The 16,209-nt window shown below is 32.5% G+C and overlaps 2 protein-coding genes across 3 annotated transcripts in view; one reads left to right on the top strand and one right to left on the bottom strand.

Moving 5' to 3' along the window:
• Window positions 1-7,743, bottom strand: part of LOC107441439 (phosphoserine phosphatase-like) — a 10,122-nt gene extending 2,379 nt beyond the window's left edge. The window contains exons 1-4 of one of the 2 annotated variants that reach the window (XM_043038829.2): window positions 7,573-7,743; window positions 4,233-4,408; window positions 1,736-1,870; window positions 331-476 (exon numbers count right to left, since the gene is read on the bottom strand). In XM_043038829.2, coding sequence (XP_042894763.1) covers window positions 331-476; window positions 1,736-1,870; window positions 4,233-4,375 — 424 coding nt within the window. In that variant the 5' untranslated portion in view covers window positions 4,376-4,408; window positions 7,573-7,743. The remainder of the gene's footprint in view (window positions 1-330; window positions 477-1,735; window positions 1,871-4,232; window positions 4,409-7,572) is intronic. The other variant, XM_043038828.2, reaches the window with a different exon arrangement.
• A 7,307-nt stretch (window positions 7,744-15,050) lies between these two features.
• LOC139426902 (uncharacterized) lies at window positions 15,051-16,169 on the top strand. Its single transcript, XM_071187038.1, has one exon. It carries the CDS (start codon window positions 15,051-15,053, stop codon window positions 16,167-16,169), a length of 1,119 nt encoding a protein of 372 aa, XP_071043139.1.
• The last annotated feature ends 40 nt before the right edge of the window (window positions 16,170-16,209 follow it).

Consider the following 16,209-nt stretch of genomic DNA (forward strand, 5'->3'; position numbering starts at 1 on the left):
AATTTATTTTTTGAATAGATGGGTTCCAAATACTTTCGAACCAAAGTCGAATTAGAATCCAATAGTTATGGGCCTGACATCACCATCATTTCAATAATTTATCAAGTCAGTTTTAATTGTTGTAGCCATTTTGAAACGGTTTTCATTTAAAGTGTGGCGCCATCTCTCTCAAAAAAAAGAAACAAAAAAAAATACGCTTGAGCTAGTTTTGAGTTGTCATGTTACTTTATTGCGCAACTCAGTATAATAGAGTTCATTGGCAGAAAAAAATAACAATAATAATATTCCTTATGATTGCCTTTAAAAATAAACTCTTCAGAGAACTCTTACCATTGAAGTAAAATTTGAGACTGTTGGCAAAAACATTTTTGACGGGAATCTCAAGAATGTTGGCGACTGGGTCGATGATGGCGTGAAAACCTCCAGACACAAGATACACACTGACTCCTCTGGCATGAAGTTCAGCTACTAATTCTCTGAAAGGAACAAATGCATTTACACCAAATTCGTTTACTCTTTGGACAACAAGGAGGAACAATCCTCAGTCAAAATATTTGATGGTTTTCCATTGATGGATCAACATAATCTTGATGGTAACCAACATAAGCAACCATCATCGCAATGTAGAAATTCGAACTTATTTATGAGGATCCAACATAAGAATAGCAACTTGTTTTGATGATTTGTTCATGTTGAACCATCACGAATTTCCATCATGGTTTCTTAGAAATCAAATGTTGGAACGATCATGAACCACCATCATCCCGATGATTGATTCCGATTCTGATAGATTTATGATGATCCAACATTTAAAAAAAATTGTTTTGATGGTATATTGCTGATAATCAACAAGAATTCCCACTAAACCATCATGAAAATGTACAGTTGGAACCACCAAGGATTGTCTGTCCATGAGAATCAAACTTCTCTTGATGGTTAGCCATCATAGTATTAAAGTATCATTTTCTATCATGGAATGATGGACGTTTGTTGGCATATCAAAGCCATGAACACGTAATGGAATATGTTGGATGATGGTGACCATCATGGATGTTGGACCATCATGAATCACACTAAAACCAACATAACCATCAAATTTTTTGAAGGGACCATCAAGAATTTTGACTTGAGATTACATAGGAATAATAAAAATGCATTACGGACTTCGCAAAAATTGGTACATTTCTCTGACGCCAATTGTGTTTAATAAAATTTAAAAGTTCCTTTAACTATTTCTAGCTCTATTTTATAAAGTTCCAATATCTATTATTATTTCTCTGATAGGTCGAGAGCCTAAGTTTGGGCAAATAAAACCATACAAATATTTTCCGCATAGAGTTAACGTGGGGTAATGGATAAGGTATTTATATATGACGGAATACCAGGAAAATGAGCCGAAACTAATTTTCCTGGCATTATGTGCCTGATTTTGAAACTTAAAATATCGTCTGTACTAATTAATTAGCATAATTGAATTCATCCTCTCGAGCCATTTAGATTAAGTTCTAGAACGTGAAGATCCGATCATTAGATCAAAAGTTAATCAGGATAGTCCATTTTTTTTGCTGACTGTACATTAGAAAGTNTTTTTTTTTTTTTTTTTTTTTTTTTTTTTTTTTTTCCTTCGTTTTTTTGGTACACTGTACATTAATCCGAAAATCTAATCAAATTGCATGGAAAATGGCAACAAAAAAATTTTCTGGCTGCAGAAACACCTGAAAAAGAAACAACTTACTTGATGCCAGGAGTAAGACGCGGTGGATGACTTCTTAAAAAGTCATTAAATAAATCTGTAGTTGGCTGGATTATCTCCAAACGTTTCGCCAAAGCTTCTCTAAAAGTCATTCCACCACGCATAGCTCTTAGAGTTCTGAAATAAAAAAAATTCGAAATAACGTATATAGTTTTTACCCATTGACAAAATGGGTCTTGTTTTAGGTTTTGTGGCGCACGCACTTTATTTGGACGACATCACACTTTTCAACTGTGCTCAAGAGTAATAGTAAACAGTGCGCATGCGTCGTCATTGAAGGCGTTGCTGGGGCGATCGCTGCTGTTCGATAATTTTTTTTAGAATTCTTTTTTTTTTTCTTTTAATTTTCACCAGCAGTCATTCTTAATGTAACATATTTACATAATAAGTTAAAGTGGCTGGGTGGCACAGTTGATTTGTCGTCGGCCTTCTGACCCCAAGTCTACGGGTTCGATCCCCGGCTCAGACACCGGATTTTCGGGATGCAGAAAATCCTCCGCGGCCATGTCGTATGATTATGCGGCATGTAAAAGATCCCTGGAGTGTCTTATTGGCTCTTGGCAGTTACGGCAAAATTAAATTCCTAGTGCACTTTAGCATTCAAATAGAGTCTCGGGGCTGCCATCTAGTGTGGCAGAAACTAGTCGTCCAAATTAACATGACCAACGGTATCTCACCCATTGTGGTGGTCCTGAAAGAGTGGATACCACCTCTGGAGAACGCACTAGGTCTACTCATCGGCAAGACCGATTGTGCAGCTCATTGGAAATAAAAAAATTAAAAAAATAAATAAAAATAAAAAAAATTAAAAAAATTTTAAAAAAACTTAATAAGTTAACGTATTTTCATAAAAGTTTTATTATTAACTTATAATTACTGCCTTGGCGATGATTTTAACATAAATATGAATACTGAAGAAGGAAAAATGTTTTGTGACGTCTTGAAACACGTATATAGCCAAGATTTGAAACCCAATCCGACGACAAACATCAATGGAGACAGTTTTTGCAAACCATGATTTGAAATGTTGTGTCGTTTATCGGAGTCAAACAAGAAAAAAAAAAGCATTTGACCAATGGACAACCAGTAATCGTAATAAAGCGATAACGATTTTTTTTTCTTTTTTTTTTTTNTTTTTGATTTTTTTTTTTTTTTTTTTTTTTTTTTTTTTTTTTAATATTTTTACTTGTTCAGTGAATATACAGGCAAATACAGTGATCGGAAAAAAATCGAGTAACAAATTGATTAGAACATGCTAGATGCGGATCAGATTTGATGTAGCACATGCATTAATTCGTAATTTTGTTGAGAAGAGTATTTGGCACCTTATGCTACCTTAGTTTGACTTGATACCTTAGTTTGATTTGATACCTTGATTAGGTATCTTAGTTTGATTTGAATACCTTGAAATTCTGAAAAAGTATCAAACAATTTTCTAAGTATTGATGGTAACTTTTAAGACAAATCTCAGAAATATAAGGGAGGTTTCACAAATTTTATTTTGTATTTTAAAACAAATGAAATTACCCTACAATAGTTGACCGGGTACAATAATTGAATTTGTGTAAGTACTGGTCATCGATCGGCCCTATTGCATCAAGGACAATGCTGCCGAAGGCAGCAGAAAGTATCGTGGGGCCGCGAAGCAGTGATTTCGTGCAGATGAAGGGAATGCAGATGAAGGGAATTGTGGAATTGCGAAGCGATAAGTTCATGTTGGCGGGACAGCTGGTCATTGCAAACAGCAATTGATAGAATAAACTTATAAGCATGCTAAACTTATAAACTAAGATAAATGAAATAATAACGTTGAAAATGCTAAAAATGTGTTAGTATCAATTCTTCAGACGCGCCCATACATTCGTTCGTTTGAACACGTGATACAAAGATTTAATTTTATGTTACCAAAAATATAATTGCATTCTTTTGTAAATATTATTGTCATCTGGGTCTCAAAATCGGACAGTAAAACGTACAAAAATAAATAATAAAAAAAATTTCTAAATTATAAGTTGTGATCGCCTTATTAAACATTGGTCAAATGCTTTTTCTTTCTGAATTGACTCCATTAAACATTTCAAATCATGGGTTGCAAAAACTGTCTCCATTGATGTTTGACGTCGGATTGAATTTCATATATCCTGCCTATGTACGTCTTTCACAAAATACTTTTCTTTCTTCAGCATTCATATTTATATTGAAATCACCGTCAAGACAGTAAATATAAGTTAATAATAAAAATAATATAAAAATACTTTAAATTATTATTATGTAAATACATTAAAAATACCTGCTAGTGAAAAGAAAAACAGCAGCGGTTGCCATAGCAACGCATGCAATGACGACGCATGCACACTGTTAACTATTACTCTTGAACACAGTTGAAAAGTACGTGCACGCCATCAAATCCAAACTAAGATCCTTTTTACCATAGGGTAATAAAAAATAATAATAATAAATAAATAAAATTAAAGCTTACAGTTCAACTACTTCCTTTTCTTTGTTGGCAAATTTGGCAATTTCATCGATTGCTTCATCCATGCAGACAGTAGAATCGACGTCGAAGCAGACAGCGTCCGCAGCTCTCCACAAATTCCGCACCCTCGCTTCATTCACAGACATTCTCTCAAATATCCCTCTCTCTGCGTGTCTGTTCTTAAACAAGACATTAAAATGTAAGAAAAAATAGCTTAATTTGCAAAACATAATTCCTTTCAGTATCATAGTAGCCTATAGTCAAAAAACAAAGGCAACGTTTAAACATAGCCTCTATAGGCTTGTGAACTTCACTGGCTTCAAAAACTATGAAGATGGAAATAAAAGTCGACATGTTTCAAGCATTCGAAAATAGTCACCCATTTTCAAGACTTTCCAGACGTGAATGATCAGACTTGAAAATGTGCGCCTATTTTTGAGCGCTTGAAACATATCTACTTTTATTTCCAGCTTCATATTTCTTGAAGCCAGTGAAGTTTTGAAATCAAGTGCCGAGTCAGCTTCTTAGAATTATGTTTTTATCCGTCTACAGTAATTAATTAGAAAATTAAGATCTACTAGTAGAACCAGAAAAATAGCATTTTATTACATGTAAATCCAATCATTAAGTTAAAAAAAAGTTAGTCAGGATGTTCCTTCATTTAATTGTGTGAACAATTAAAGAACCGGTAACTTTGATGTCTGATTAGCTTTAGAAAGTTTATAAGCTAAGTCCGATAAACATTATAAAGTATCTAAGTGATATCTGATAAATCTTAGAAAGTTCATAAGCGATATCTGAATAACCTTATAAACTTTATAAGTGATATCCGCTAAACCTTATAAAGTTTGTAAATGATAATCAGTCTTACGATTAGTATCCTTAATTAGCTTTATAAAGTCGATAAGCGCTATCTGATAAACCCTTTAAAGTTAATAAACTAATATCTGATTAAGCATATAAATTTCATAAGTGAATATCTGATAAACCTTTTACTGCTTATAAACAAACATCCGATAAACCTTATAAAGTTTAGAAGCTAATATCTGATTGACCTTGAGTCTGTGTTATTGATAGTAATAAAACATAAGTATTCATTGGAACAGATAGACTAGGACAGTGGTTCCCAGATGGTGTTCCGCGGAACCCTTGAGTTCCATAAAAGTGTTAAATGGGTTCTGAGAGCAAAGAGTTTTTTTTAAACAATTTTTTTAAAATATCTTGATCCAATCAAGGATGCTGGGGAATAATTTTTTTTCGGTTTGATGAGATTTTTTTTAACAAATTTTAGATACTTTCGTAGTGCTGATTTCGAATCTCTAATCGTTTTCTCTCTCCAGACTACTTTTTATTTCAAAAATGACATTTTTAGTTTAATTTTTGGTCGAAATGCATAAGTTTCAAAACATTATACATAACAGGGAGCAGCATAGATGTTGAGACAACACTTCTGGGGAAGTTAGGGCACATAATCGAGATTAAAACTGCATAGGAACAGGAGCCAGAAAATGCAGTCGTACGCCACTAGGGGCTCTTCTCCATCATGAACTGTTTCTTTGCGTGCTTCTGAACAGGTCGCAATAGGGGACGTGCCCCTAGCCGCGTACAACGCCGTTTCCGGGTATGGGTTCCTATGCAATTTTTAATCCTGATGATATGTCCAAACTTCCCTCAAAGTTTGTCTTAACATTTACACGACCTTCTGTTATACAACGTTTTCAAACTTGTACATTTCGACAAAACATGAACAAAAAATTTCATTTAAAAAAAATCTGTAGCTTTAGGAGCAAAACTATTTTTAGATTTGAAATCACCACACCCGAATTAGTAAGATTCAGGTATCTAAAGAGGCAACAAAAAATTAGTTAGCCGTTGTTGTTCATTATTTACTTAATATTTAGGTAGCCTTTACGAAATTATTTAAAATAAAATGCGAATAAAAAAGTAAGGAAAATATTTTTTCAAACAATGTACGTAATTTTTCTAATTACAACGTATTGAATTAGTTATGAAAAGGACATGCATTTATAAAAAAATGCATTAGTATTTCTCATAGCGTTTTTTGAATCAAAATAAAATAGCGAAATTCGCTATTAAAAAAAAAGAATTAATTTACGAAAATAGTTTAAATAACAGAAAATCGGAAATAATAAATAATTACCGAATTTCCGTTTCCGAAAATATCCTCTTCAACATATTTAATAGTTCTTTTTAGTGTTCGTTTCAACATGAAAGTCACATATTTTCAAAATTTAGTAGTATTTTTCTTGGTTAATACGTTTCCAATTGTCTTTGTATACTTAATTTATAAAATCGGGGTTCCAAGAAAAGAAGGTGGATCATTTTGGGTTCATAAACCGATCGAAAGGAAAGGCTGGACTAAGAATATTTTCGACGCTAAAATCGCCAAAGGTTAATGAAACTGAATTAGAATAACTTAAAAAGTGGGAATTGTGATTATTTTTGTAAATGAATCGGTAAAAAAAAGAAAGACCTTTGAATTAATGCTAAAATGAAATATAATAAACTTCAAATTTTTAATTTTGAAATTATTAATAAAAGAATTGGATTATAAAACGATTTTTTTTATAAATAGTATTAAAGAGGAAAATTTCTGAAGAAAATATAAGTTCTTATGCAGCGCCGCGCTAAACATTCACCACCTCGCCAATTGCGATCAAATTGTAAATTTGGCGAAATTGTGTTTTGGCGAATGATTTTTTCCCCTGGATAGAAAAATATATATCTAACTCTATCCTCAAAATGAATTATTCGAAACAAATAAGTATTTTTTGTTCGATTACAGTAATTTTCGGTAGGTACGCCACATAACCAATTAGAAATGGGTCCAAATAATATAAGCCTGAAACAAACTACCGCAAAATAGTTTTTTATGGAGAAAAAAAATCATCATAAAAAAATTGTTAAGATTTGCTTTTTCGAAGACTTTAGAAAATTAGCGAATACTTTTGATATTTAGTTAGTTTATAGGCTAATAATTTGAAATCCTTCACGCGGGCCCTGCTTATGGAATGCAGCTAATTGTTCAACAAGAAAAGGAGAAAATATATATATATATATAAAAGGATAAAAAGAATTTTGAGAAATGACACAGAAAAATATTCTTTTTCATTTTTCTTTGCATTTATTACTATTGCTTCACACTGGCATTTACACAGAACATTTCTGTATTAGTCTACCAGATTGTTCTCGATTATAGTAGTGTTCTAAATTTCCCTCCCCCTGATATGTATTCTTTCATAAACACATAAACTTTTCTAAATAAGAATGCCAAAAAACGATTAAAAGAACAATAAAGTTTTATACTAAAAGAATGACTTACCAAAATCTGCGGGGCTGTTTTAATGCTTTCATCTATGGTCACAGAGGTACAAGGAGTGTCATGTTTGAAAATGAGTGATTACGCAATAGAGAGCGAGCTATTGACACTGGACTAACGTCACTTCATTAAGCAAGTTCGTCACACTTGGCAGGTGGAAAGTTTACCCGTTTCTTGATTTATTCAGATGCTTGACTTTCTTCCTTACGCCTTGTTTACTTGTTATTTAAGAATTAGAATAAAAGAGTAAACAAGTATTTTCATCGGCGCCAAGCACTTCATTTACATTCTTTTTCATTGAGGGTGTTGTTGTTCTTTCATGCTTTTTCACAAAGGATAATAAGAACTCGAAGCAAAAAGCTTTAGTTTCAAACTATGCAAAGCTACGCTGCGTTAATGCCTGGATTTAATAGCTGAAATATATAGAACAATATTAATGATCGCCACCGGCTATAAAAATGGATTAAACAAATTTTCAATTCCAAAGTGAATTAAAAATATTTTTTCTTAATCGACACTTTTTTTCGCCAAAAATATGTTGCATTGTGCGAATTGGGCAAACGTAGCATTTGTGGAAATATTCAAAACATTATTGTTTATATACATATAGTTGAATAAATAAATAATTAATTGGATAACAAAAAATTAATAATATTATGTTAACCAAAAAACGTGAAGCGCATCACTTTTGAAAATCGTGCAAGTAGTTGTCAATTACCCAAGTAACTAGCCTTATATTTTTACTGACAAAAATAAATACATTTTCTTATTTTCAGTCTACCTTAAACATGAGTTTTTTTTTAACAATTTTTATTTATGTTATCATTTTCTTCTATTAAATTTTATATCCGACCGTTTTTTGTTAATGCTCAAAATTTCTATTGTCTAGTACCATTTAGGAAACAATCGGAACAGCTCTAGAAGAAAATTTAAGCACCCTATCTACTCGAAAGTAGTCTGAAATTTTTATGATTAAGTTCTATTTGGCGAAAAAAATGGCAATAAATGCCAACGCGCAAAAAGCAATTAAAACTTGCATTACCATCAGACATGCTACGGTAAAAGCTTGAAATCTATAGTTTGACGAAAAGTGGTCTGAATATCGTTTAAAAGATTCCACACTCTTCGAGACATGAAAACGAGTTGACGAAACTTCGTAAATTGCTTATTTTTATAGTAGGTTTCGTCACGGATCATATTTTTCACAAAAATTACGGAATTTAAATTATTACGAGGACAACGAAGGGGAAAAATAGCCAATGTTTAAAAAAAAGTATCTCTCACTACATTCTCATTTTAAAATACCTGAGATACTGAATTTTAACAATTTGCTTAAGACTGACCATGTTCGAATTAACATTCTTATTTCAGTTAAAATTCTATAATCAGAAATTAAGAAAAAAGTTCTATGTATTCAAAAATGCAATTTACATTTTCCTTCAAACGGTAGAAATAAATAAAAAAAATATTTTAACTCTACGATTAAAGATTTCAATAAATGTGAAGGAAGTTCTTTATCTAAGATGTCTATTTTATTATTATTATTAAATCAAACACTGTCTACTAACTTAGTTATTCATCAGTTTAAAAAAGAAAAAAAAATTATTGCATTTTCGAATGCGAGTAATTTTGTTCCATATTTTCCAGTGTCATTCTCGTTACTCAAATTTTTATCTTTATCCTTTAATCCATGTTCTTTTCACCGACAACGTGTTGAGGGGGGAAATCTGAATCGATGATTTCTTGTTTCTTTATAAAATATTTTTTCACTTCCTTAGTCGCCGCTATCGACTTATTTCAACTTACGTTAATGACTTAAAAGCAGTTAGGCTTTTCGCTTAAGATCATAGACACAACACTTAAAGCTCAAAACTTTAAGAGGTCTTGTTTGGATCAAAAAAGCACAACAGCAATCAACTTATCTAAAATTTTATTTAGAATTCTTAACTTTTTAACAAGAGTTTACCATATAAACACATACATTATTTAAATGCAAAAATTTTTGTGAAGCAATGCAAAGATCTTATATAATTTAATTATCTTTGAAGCTAAATTTTGAAAAAAGAAAGGAAAGAAATTGAAAGAATTTGCAGACTTGGTCGATTATCTCTGGAACTACTGGACCGATTTTAATGAAACTTGATATGTACAATACATTTATACAATACAGAATAAATAACCATTCAACAATTGTAATACACATGCACAGTGGCGTACGCAGAATTTTTTCAAGGGGGGTGTTCACAATTTTCTGAAACTACTAAAAGAAATTAGAGTCTGTAATAAAGCACGATTATTTCCCTAATTTAGACAGCTAGACAATTTTGACTTTTTATTTAGCAACATTGGTTAGTTAAATTTTGATTTGATTTTTTAAGTTTAAGAACATAATGTAATATCTTCTAAAAAAAGTCCGTCATATGGGTGGGAAGTAACACTTTGAGGGCCACTTTCACATTCATCAGATATTTGTTATGCTAGAGACGTTTTCTTCAATTGAAGTATCACATTTCTGTACAACAGAAAAACTTACATTGGTACTAGATGCTGTCACCTCACTAATTTCAGGTCGTGATTTTTTCTCAAAATAATTAAAAATTGTTAAATTCTTGCGTTTTGACATCCTAGATATCCAAGAACAGCAAATATATGTATATATATATATAGGCACAGAAATATCCGCTATGCTACGATCTCAAAGTTTCGAGCTGGAATGAATAACTTCAACGAGCGCAGTATCTCCAATGGTATTGTTACTGATTTCTTCACTAGTCGAAATAGTGGCGACGACGGGTTCGGCGATTGAATGAACTTTTTGTTGAGATAAATCAAAACAGATTTAGCGACAAGCTCCGAAAGACAAGTGGCAGAGATAACTCAGTCTGACTAACTAACTCCACTGTACTCCGTTCCCCCTTTTTTTATAATTTTTCACCGCATCTCCAAAATTTTCGAATTGTCTCAAAGACGACCGAACGTTTAGAATTCCAGAATCATCGCGTAAAGACCTCGTGAATGACAGCCAGTCTCTAAAACTATACTGGCAGGACAGAAAGGAACCAGTCCGTAGCAGTATCACGTGAATTTGGTTTCAAAAGTTCAACCCTATTATAGTAAATGTTTTTTCAGTATTCTGATAAATACCGTGAGAAAAAAAAAGTAGGCATAAGGCAAAAAAAATATATATAGTCTTAAGAAATAATAGATCGCACAATTTCTACTAAAATTTTTATTTTTGCCATTTTGTCTGAGCTCACTGCACATGCATGATTGCACGTAACAGTCCATTGGACGCGGAAGGCATAAAATTGCCACAAAGCATTTCAGTCCAGTTGCCACAAGAAGTGATAAAATGTCTTATTTCAAGTATGAAATTAAGCTTCAAGGCCTGTATATCTGTAGGAGGGGACCATACCCCCTATTAATCTTTCTTTCATTTCTTGTTTATTCTACAACAGCTGTTTCATACCTTTCGACTCCAACAGATGTTACGCACGATCGTGTGCATGTTATTTCGATTGTTGAATGGTTATTTGCTTTGCATTGCGGTATGTACAGTAGTTGGGTCCAGTAGTTCTAGAGACAATCGACCAAGTCTGCAAATTCTCTTAATTTCTTATACCAGTACATATGACGTAACAGTCAGTAGGACAATAACAGTCATAAAATTCCTGTTAGTGACCTTAAGCAATTTTTAATAGGCTGTGAAATATGGTATTTTTTAATACTTCTAAAAAGCTCCAACCCCTGTTTCCTCCACTCACCAAACCCCATGGTTGCTTTCTCATTCATCGTTGCTATTTTCCTTAAGAATCGAAAGGGAAAAAAAGCGTTTTGCTTATAACATATTTGTATGTAAGCACATTTTATTAATATGTCAATCGTAACGACAAGTAAGGATACCACGAATTGAAAAATAATCAGCTGTACTTGAGGAAAAAAATATATTTAATCTTAAGAATACAGAAAGTGTACACAATTAAAAAAAATTAACGAGAAGTAATTTTATTTGACAACATGTAAAGGTAACCTTGTATCATATAGCAGTTCGAGTTAGAAACAGTTTTTATCTCTTTTGTGTCTTTTATATTACTGAAAATATATTATATTATTGTCTTATTGAAAAGTCATTTTATTTGAAAAGGTTTTTTAATAAAATTTTATTATCAATATAATAATAAAAATAGAAATTTAAAAACAAATACTTTCTTTTTTAAACATTGAATATTTATTCGTAGCATTTAGTTAATAATCATACCATATTTATTATTAATAATACCATACTATAATACCATTAATAGCAGGGCCTGATTATAGCCTAGGCCCAATAGGCATGAGCCTAGGGGCCAACCAATTTCCGAGGGGCCTCAAAAATTATTAAAAATTCTAATGAAAGGTGGGCTAGCTATGTGTTGGTTTAAGTACCAAATAAAAAATAATTCCAGCTTACAATAAGAAAAAATTCCGCTAATCAGAGACTTTTTGCAAAAATCATTGATTTCAATTGTTTGTGGTTACCAAACTATTTTTTATTTTGATATAACATTGTTTTGTTGTTTTATATTTTGCTTTGATTTATAGATACGTAAACTTTATCTTAGGAAACTAATCTTCAATTGTCTGCTTTCAAAATTTCTTGGAATGTTTCACTTGAATCATGCAGTTCGATAGATTCTTTTTCATTATTAGGACAACTCTTCAGTAATTTAATTTCAAAANAAAAATTCTAATGAAAGGTGGGCTAGCTATGTGTTGGTTTAAGTACCAAATAAAAAATAATTCCAGCTTACAATAAGAAAAAATTCCGCTAATCAGAGACTTTTTGCAAAAATCATTGATTTCAATTGTTTGTGGTTACCAAACTATTTTTTATTTTGATATAACATTGTTTTGTTGTTTTATATTTTGCTTTGATTTATAGATACGTAAACTTTATCTTAGGAAACAAATCTTCAATTGTCTGCTTTCAAAATTTCTTGAAATGTTTCACTTGAATCATGCAGTTTAATGGATTCTTTTTCATTAATAGGACTACTCTTCAGTAATTTAATTTCAAAATATTTTGTAAAGGGCCCAGAAAATTTAGTGGGCCTTGGGTCTGAATTTCTCTTGATCGGTCCCTGATTAATAATACCATATTATTACGGTCAGGGGTGCAATTAGGGTTTTAGCTGCCCTGGGCGAAACTTTAAGGCATTTCGTCATTAAGGTATTAATAAAAATCATGTCATGTTTAACAAACTACTTATTGAGCATTAGATTTTTTTTTTATTTCAATCAAGTTTTTTTAAATAGTTTTCGCGTTTAACGATCAAAAATCAAACGTGCAAATGTAAAAAAAAAAATGTTCAAATAATACTTGATATTAATTAACAATAATACTGGAACTAAAATTTTCAATGCCACTATTAATGAAAGATTAATATTAATATTTAATTTTTGCAAACAAATTATTGAATATGTAAAGTCAATTAATTATATTTTATCAAACTAAAAACATTAATAAATCGCAAAAATAGATAACTAACTTGTCGAATAAAAAGTAAATTAATTTCGATCAGAGAACATTTTCAAAAATAAATTATTCCCGGTCGAACAAGTCTTCATTCTTCATTTTCAAGTAAATATTTAATAAGTTTTAAAATTACTTGTATTGAAATAAATGTGTATTAAATTAGATGGGTATAATTGAAATATATTAATCGATAATAAAGCAGCAAATTTATTTTTTCAGTCTGCAATGAACAGAAAAAAATATGAAAATGATAGGAAAAGAAAAATTATAATTTTAAAGTTACATTTTATCTGCATTTGAGCACTTAACAAAATAGATATTTTGTTTCTTAATTTATTAACTTATTTCTTGATTCTATGAATAAAACATTTATTATCAACGTGATTTGATACCAATAATTTTTTTTCATAACTTTAAGTATAATGAACTAGTTAATAGAGTACAGCATAAATAATATTTTTTAGATAAATCGATGATTTAAAAAAATTACAATCAATGATTTTTTTTAGTTAAAAATTTTTAAATCATGCTAACCTTGCTTTTCATTTTTCTGGGCATTATCAGCAGTAGTTCTTACCCAGATAGCAAAATATGCTTTATTTTAACCTTTTAATATAAACCTGAAAAGGTTTGTTATACGGCTTACGTGAAAACCTTCTAACCTTAAAACGAGATTTGTGACGATCTGCTCTATTCTACTCACATTACCCTTATCTAAAACTTTGGAAAACAACCTTCGATATAAAAACCTTAAATCGAGGTTGACTTAGAGTTTTCAAGCGTGAAAAAATCCTTTAGTAAAGCTAATCTCAAGGTGAAAATAATCTTAAATCTGGGTAATTATAGGGTTTCTTTTCGCGAAGTCTTGTATGCTCTGCTAGAATCCACCTTGTCTTGAAGTTTTAATGGACAATGCAATTTGATCCTATCGCTAGTGTGACGTCGCTAAAACGTCATTATGGACCTAAGTGACCATTTTATCTAGTTAGCAATACTTCTTTAAAAAACTTCAAAAAATAATTTTTAATCCCTTTAGGATGAAAGGTTTGGAACTGCAATATTTTTGCTATTTTGAAAAAAGGTTTTTAGCACAAACATTTTCGTGACAATAAAGAGAAAATTCCGACCACAAGGTTGACGTAAGGTTACATGCTTTTCTGGGAAGGGTTTGCTGTCCACACACACTCACAAATCGACTATAGTTAAAAATTTTAATACGAATTAATAATGGACAAAGAGTTGCTATACTAAAAATTGCACACCTGATATAAAGGAACTACATGGAACTGAGAATCGTAACATGGAACATTCGCTCTTTGTATAAAAGCAAAGGGCTGCAACTCTTAACGGAGCAGCTGGATAATTACAGGGCTGATGTAACGGCTCTGCAAGAGATGAGGTGGCTTAACNGGAACTGAGAATCGGAACTTGGAACATTCGCTCTTTGTATAAAAGCAAAGGGCTGCAACTCTTAACGGAACAGCTGGATAATTACAGAGCTGATGTAACGGCTCTACAAGAGATGAGGTGGCTTAACGATGGAATAATCGAGAAGAGAAATCACACAATCTTCTATAGCTGTGATAAGAAGAGGCATGTTTTTGGAACGGGTTTTGTTGTGGGCAAACACATTCGGCATCTTGTCATGGATTTCGTGCCAAAGTCTTCAAGGTTATGTAAAATTAGGCTAAGAGGAAAATTCTTTAATTACAGTCTCATAAATGCCCACGCACCTACTGAAGACAAGGATGAAGACGAGAAAGAAGACGAGAAAGAACTTTTCTATGAGAACCTGCATTCTCTATAAAACTCCTGTCCACAAAACGACATCAAAATTATTTTGGGTGACTTAAATGCTAAAATTGGAAAGGACGCTGAGCACAGGCCCACTATTGGAAAATACAGCCTGCACGAAACAACAAATGACAATGGACAGAGGCTCATTCACTTCGCTGCAGAACATAGCATGGTCATATCCAGCACCTTTTTCCAACACAAGAGAATTCACCAAACGACCTGGAGATCACCAGATGGAGATACCTCCAACCAGATTGACCATATATTGATAGACTCTAGACATATGACGGACATACAAGATATTAGAGCCTATCGTGGGGCCAACTTTGACTCAGACCATTACATGGTAATGAGCAGGATCAAGGCCAAACTATCTAATGCACGTAAATGTCATGGGAAACGTCTTGAGAAATTTGACTGCGAACAATTGGAGACCCCTAGAGTCAGGGATGACTTTCAGTCACAACTAACTATGAAGCTTGATGAAAAAGCAATCGTAAATATTGATTGCATAGATAGAAAGTGGACTTTTTTCAAAGAAGCCCTATTGGACACATGTGATAATGTAATAAGCAAAATAAAAAGAGCTGAGAAAAAGGATTGGTTTGATACAGAATGTCGCAACGCGACCCAAAGAAAAAACGATGCATATAATATGATGCTCAGTAAAAAACACTCAAGAGCATCAGTAGAGAAATACAAAACTGCAAGAAGAGAAGAAAAGAAAGTTCATAGGTTGAAGAAAAAGTTTTTTCACGAAGACCTCTTTAAGGATGTCGAACATCTCCGAGGGTCTAATGAGAGCAGAGCTTTCTTTCGTGGCATTAACTTTGGTCGTCAGGAGTTCNGACCTATCCTAACATATGCCTCAGAAACTTGGACAACAACACAGAAAGATGAGAATTCCTTGGGAATCTTCGAACGTCGGATCCTAAGATCCATTTTTGGGGGCAAACAAGTTGATGGTACTTGGTACAGACGTTCAAACTCAGAACTCTATCGGGCTTTTAGAGAGCCTGATGTTGTCAAGTATGTAAAAATCCAAAGAATTAAATGGGCTGGTCACATCATTCGAATGAACAGAGAGCGTTCGACAAACATAATCTTTTTGGCTCAGCCCATCGGATCAAGGCCCAGAGGTCGACCAAAGCTGAGATGGGCCCACTGCGTGGAAAGAGACTTTTCAGTCTTAAAAGTCTCAAACTGGAAGACAACTGCCAGGCGGAGGCAGGCCTGGAGGAAGTTGATTGAGAAGGCCAGGGCCCACCCGGGGCTGTCGTGCCATTGAGGAAGGAAGGAGAGGAAGGCGAACATTAACTGAAATGAAA

This window comes from Parasteatoda tepidariorum, chromosome 10, assembly GCF_043381705.1.
Source record: "Parasteatoda tepidariorum isolate YZ-2023 chromosome 10, CAS_Ptep_4.0, whole genome shotgun sequence".
Classification (NCBI taxonomy): domain Eukaryota; kingdom Metazoa; phylum Arthropoda; class Arachnida; order Araneae; family Theridiidae; genus Parasteatoda; species Parasteatoda tepidariorum.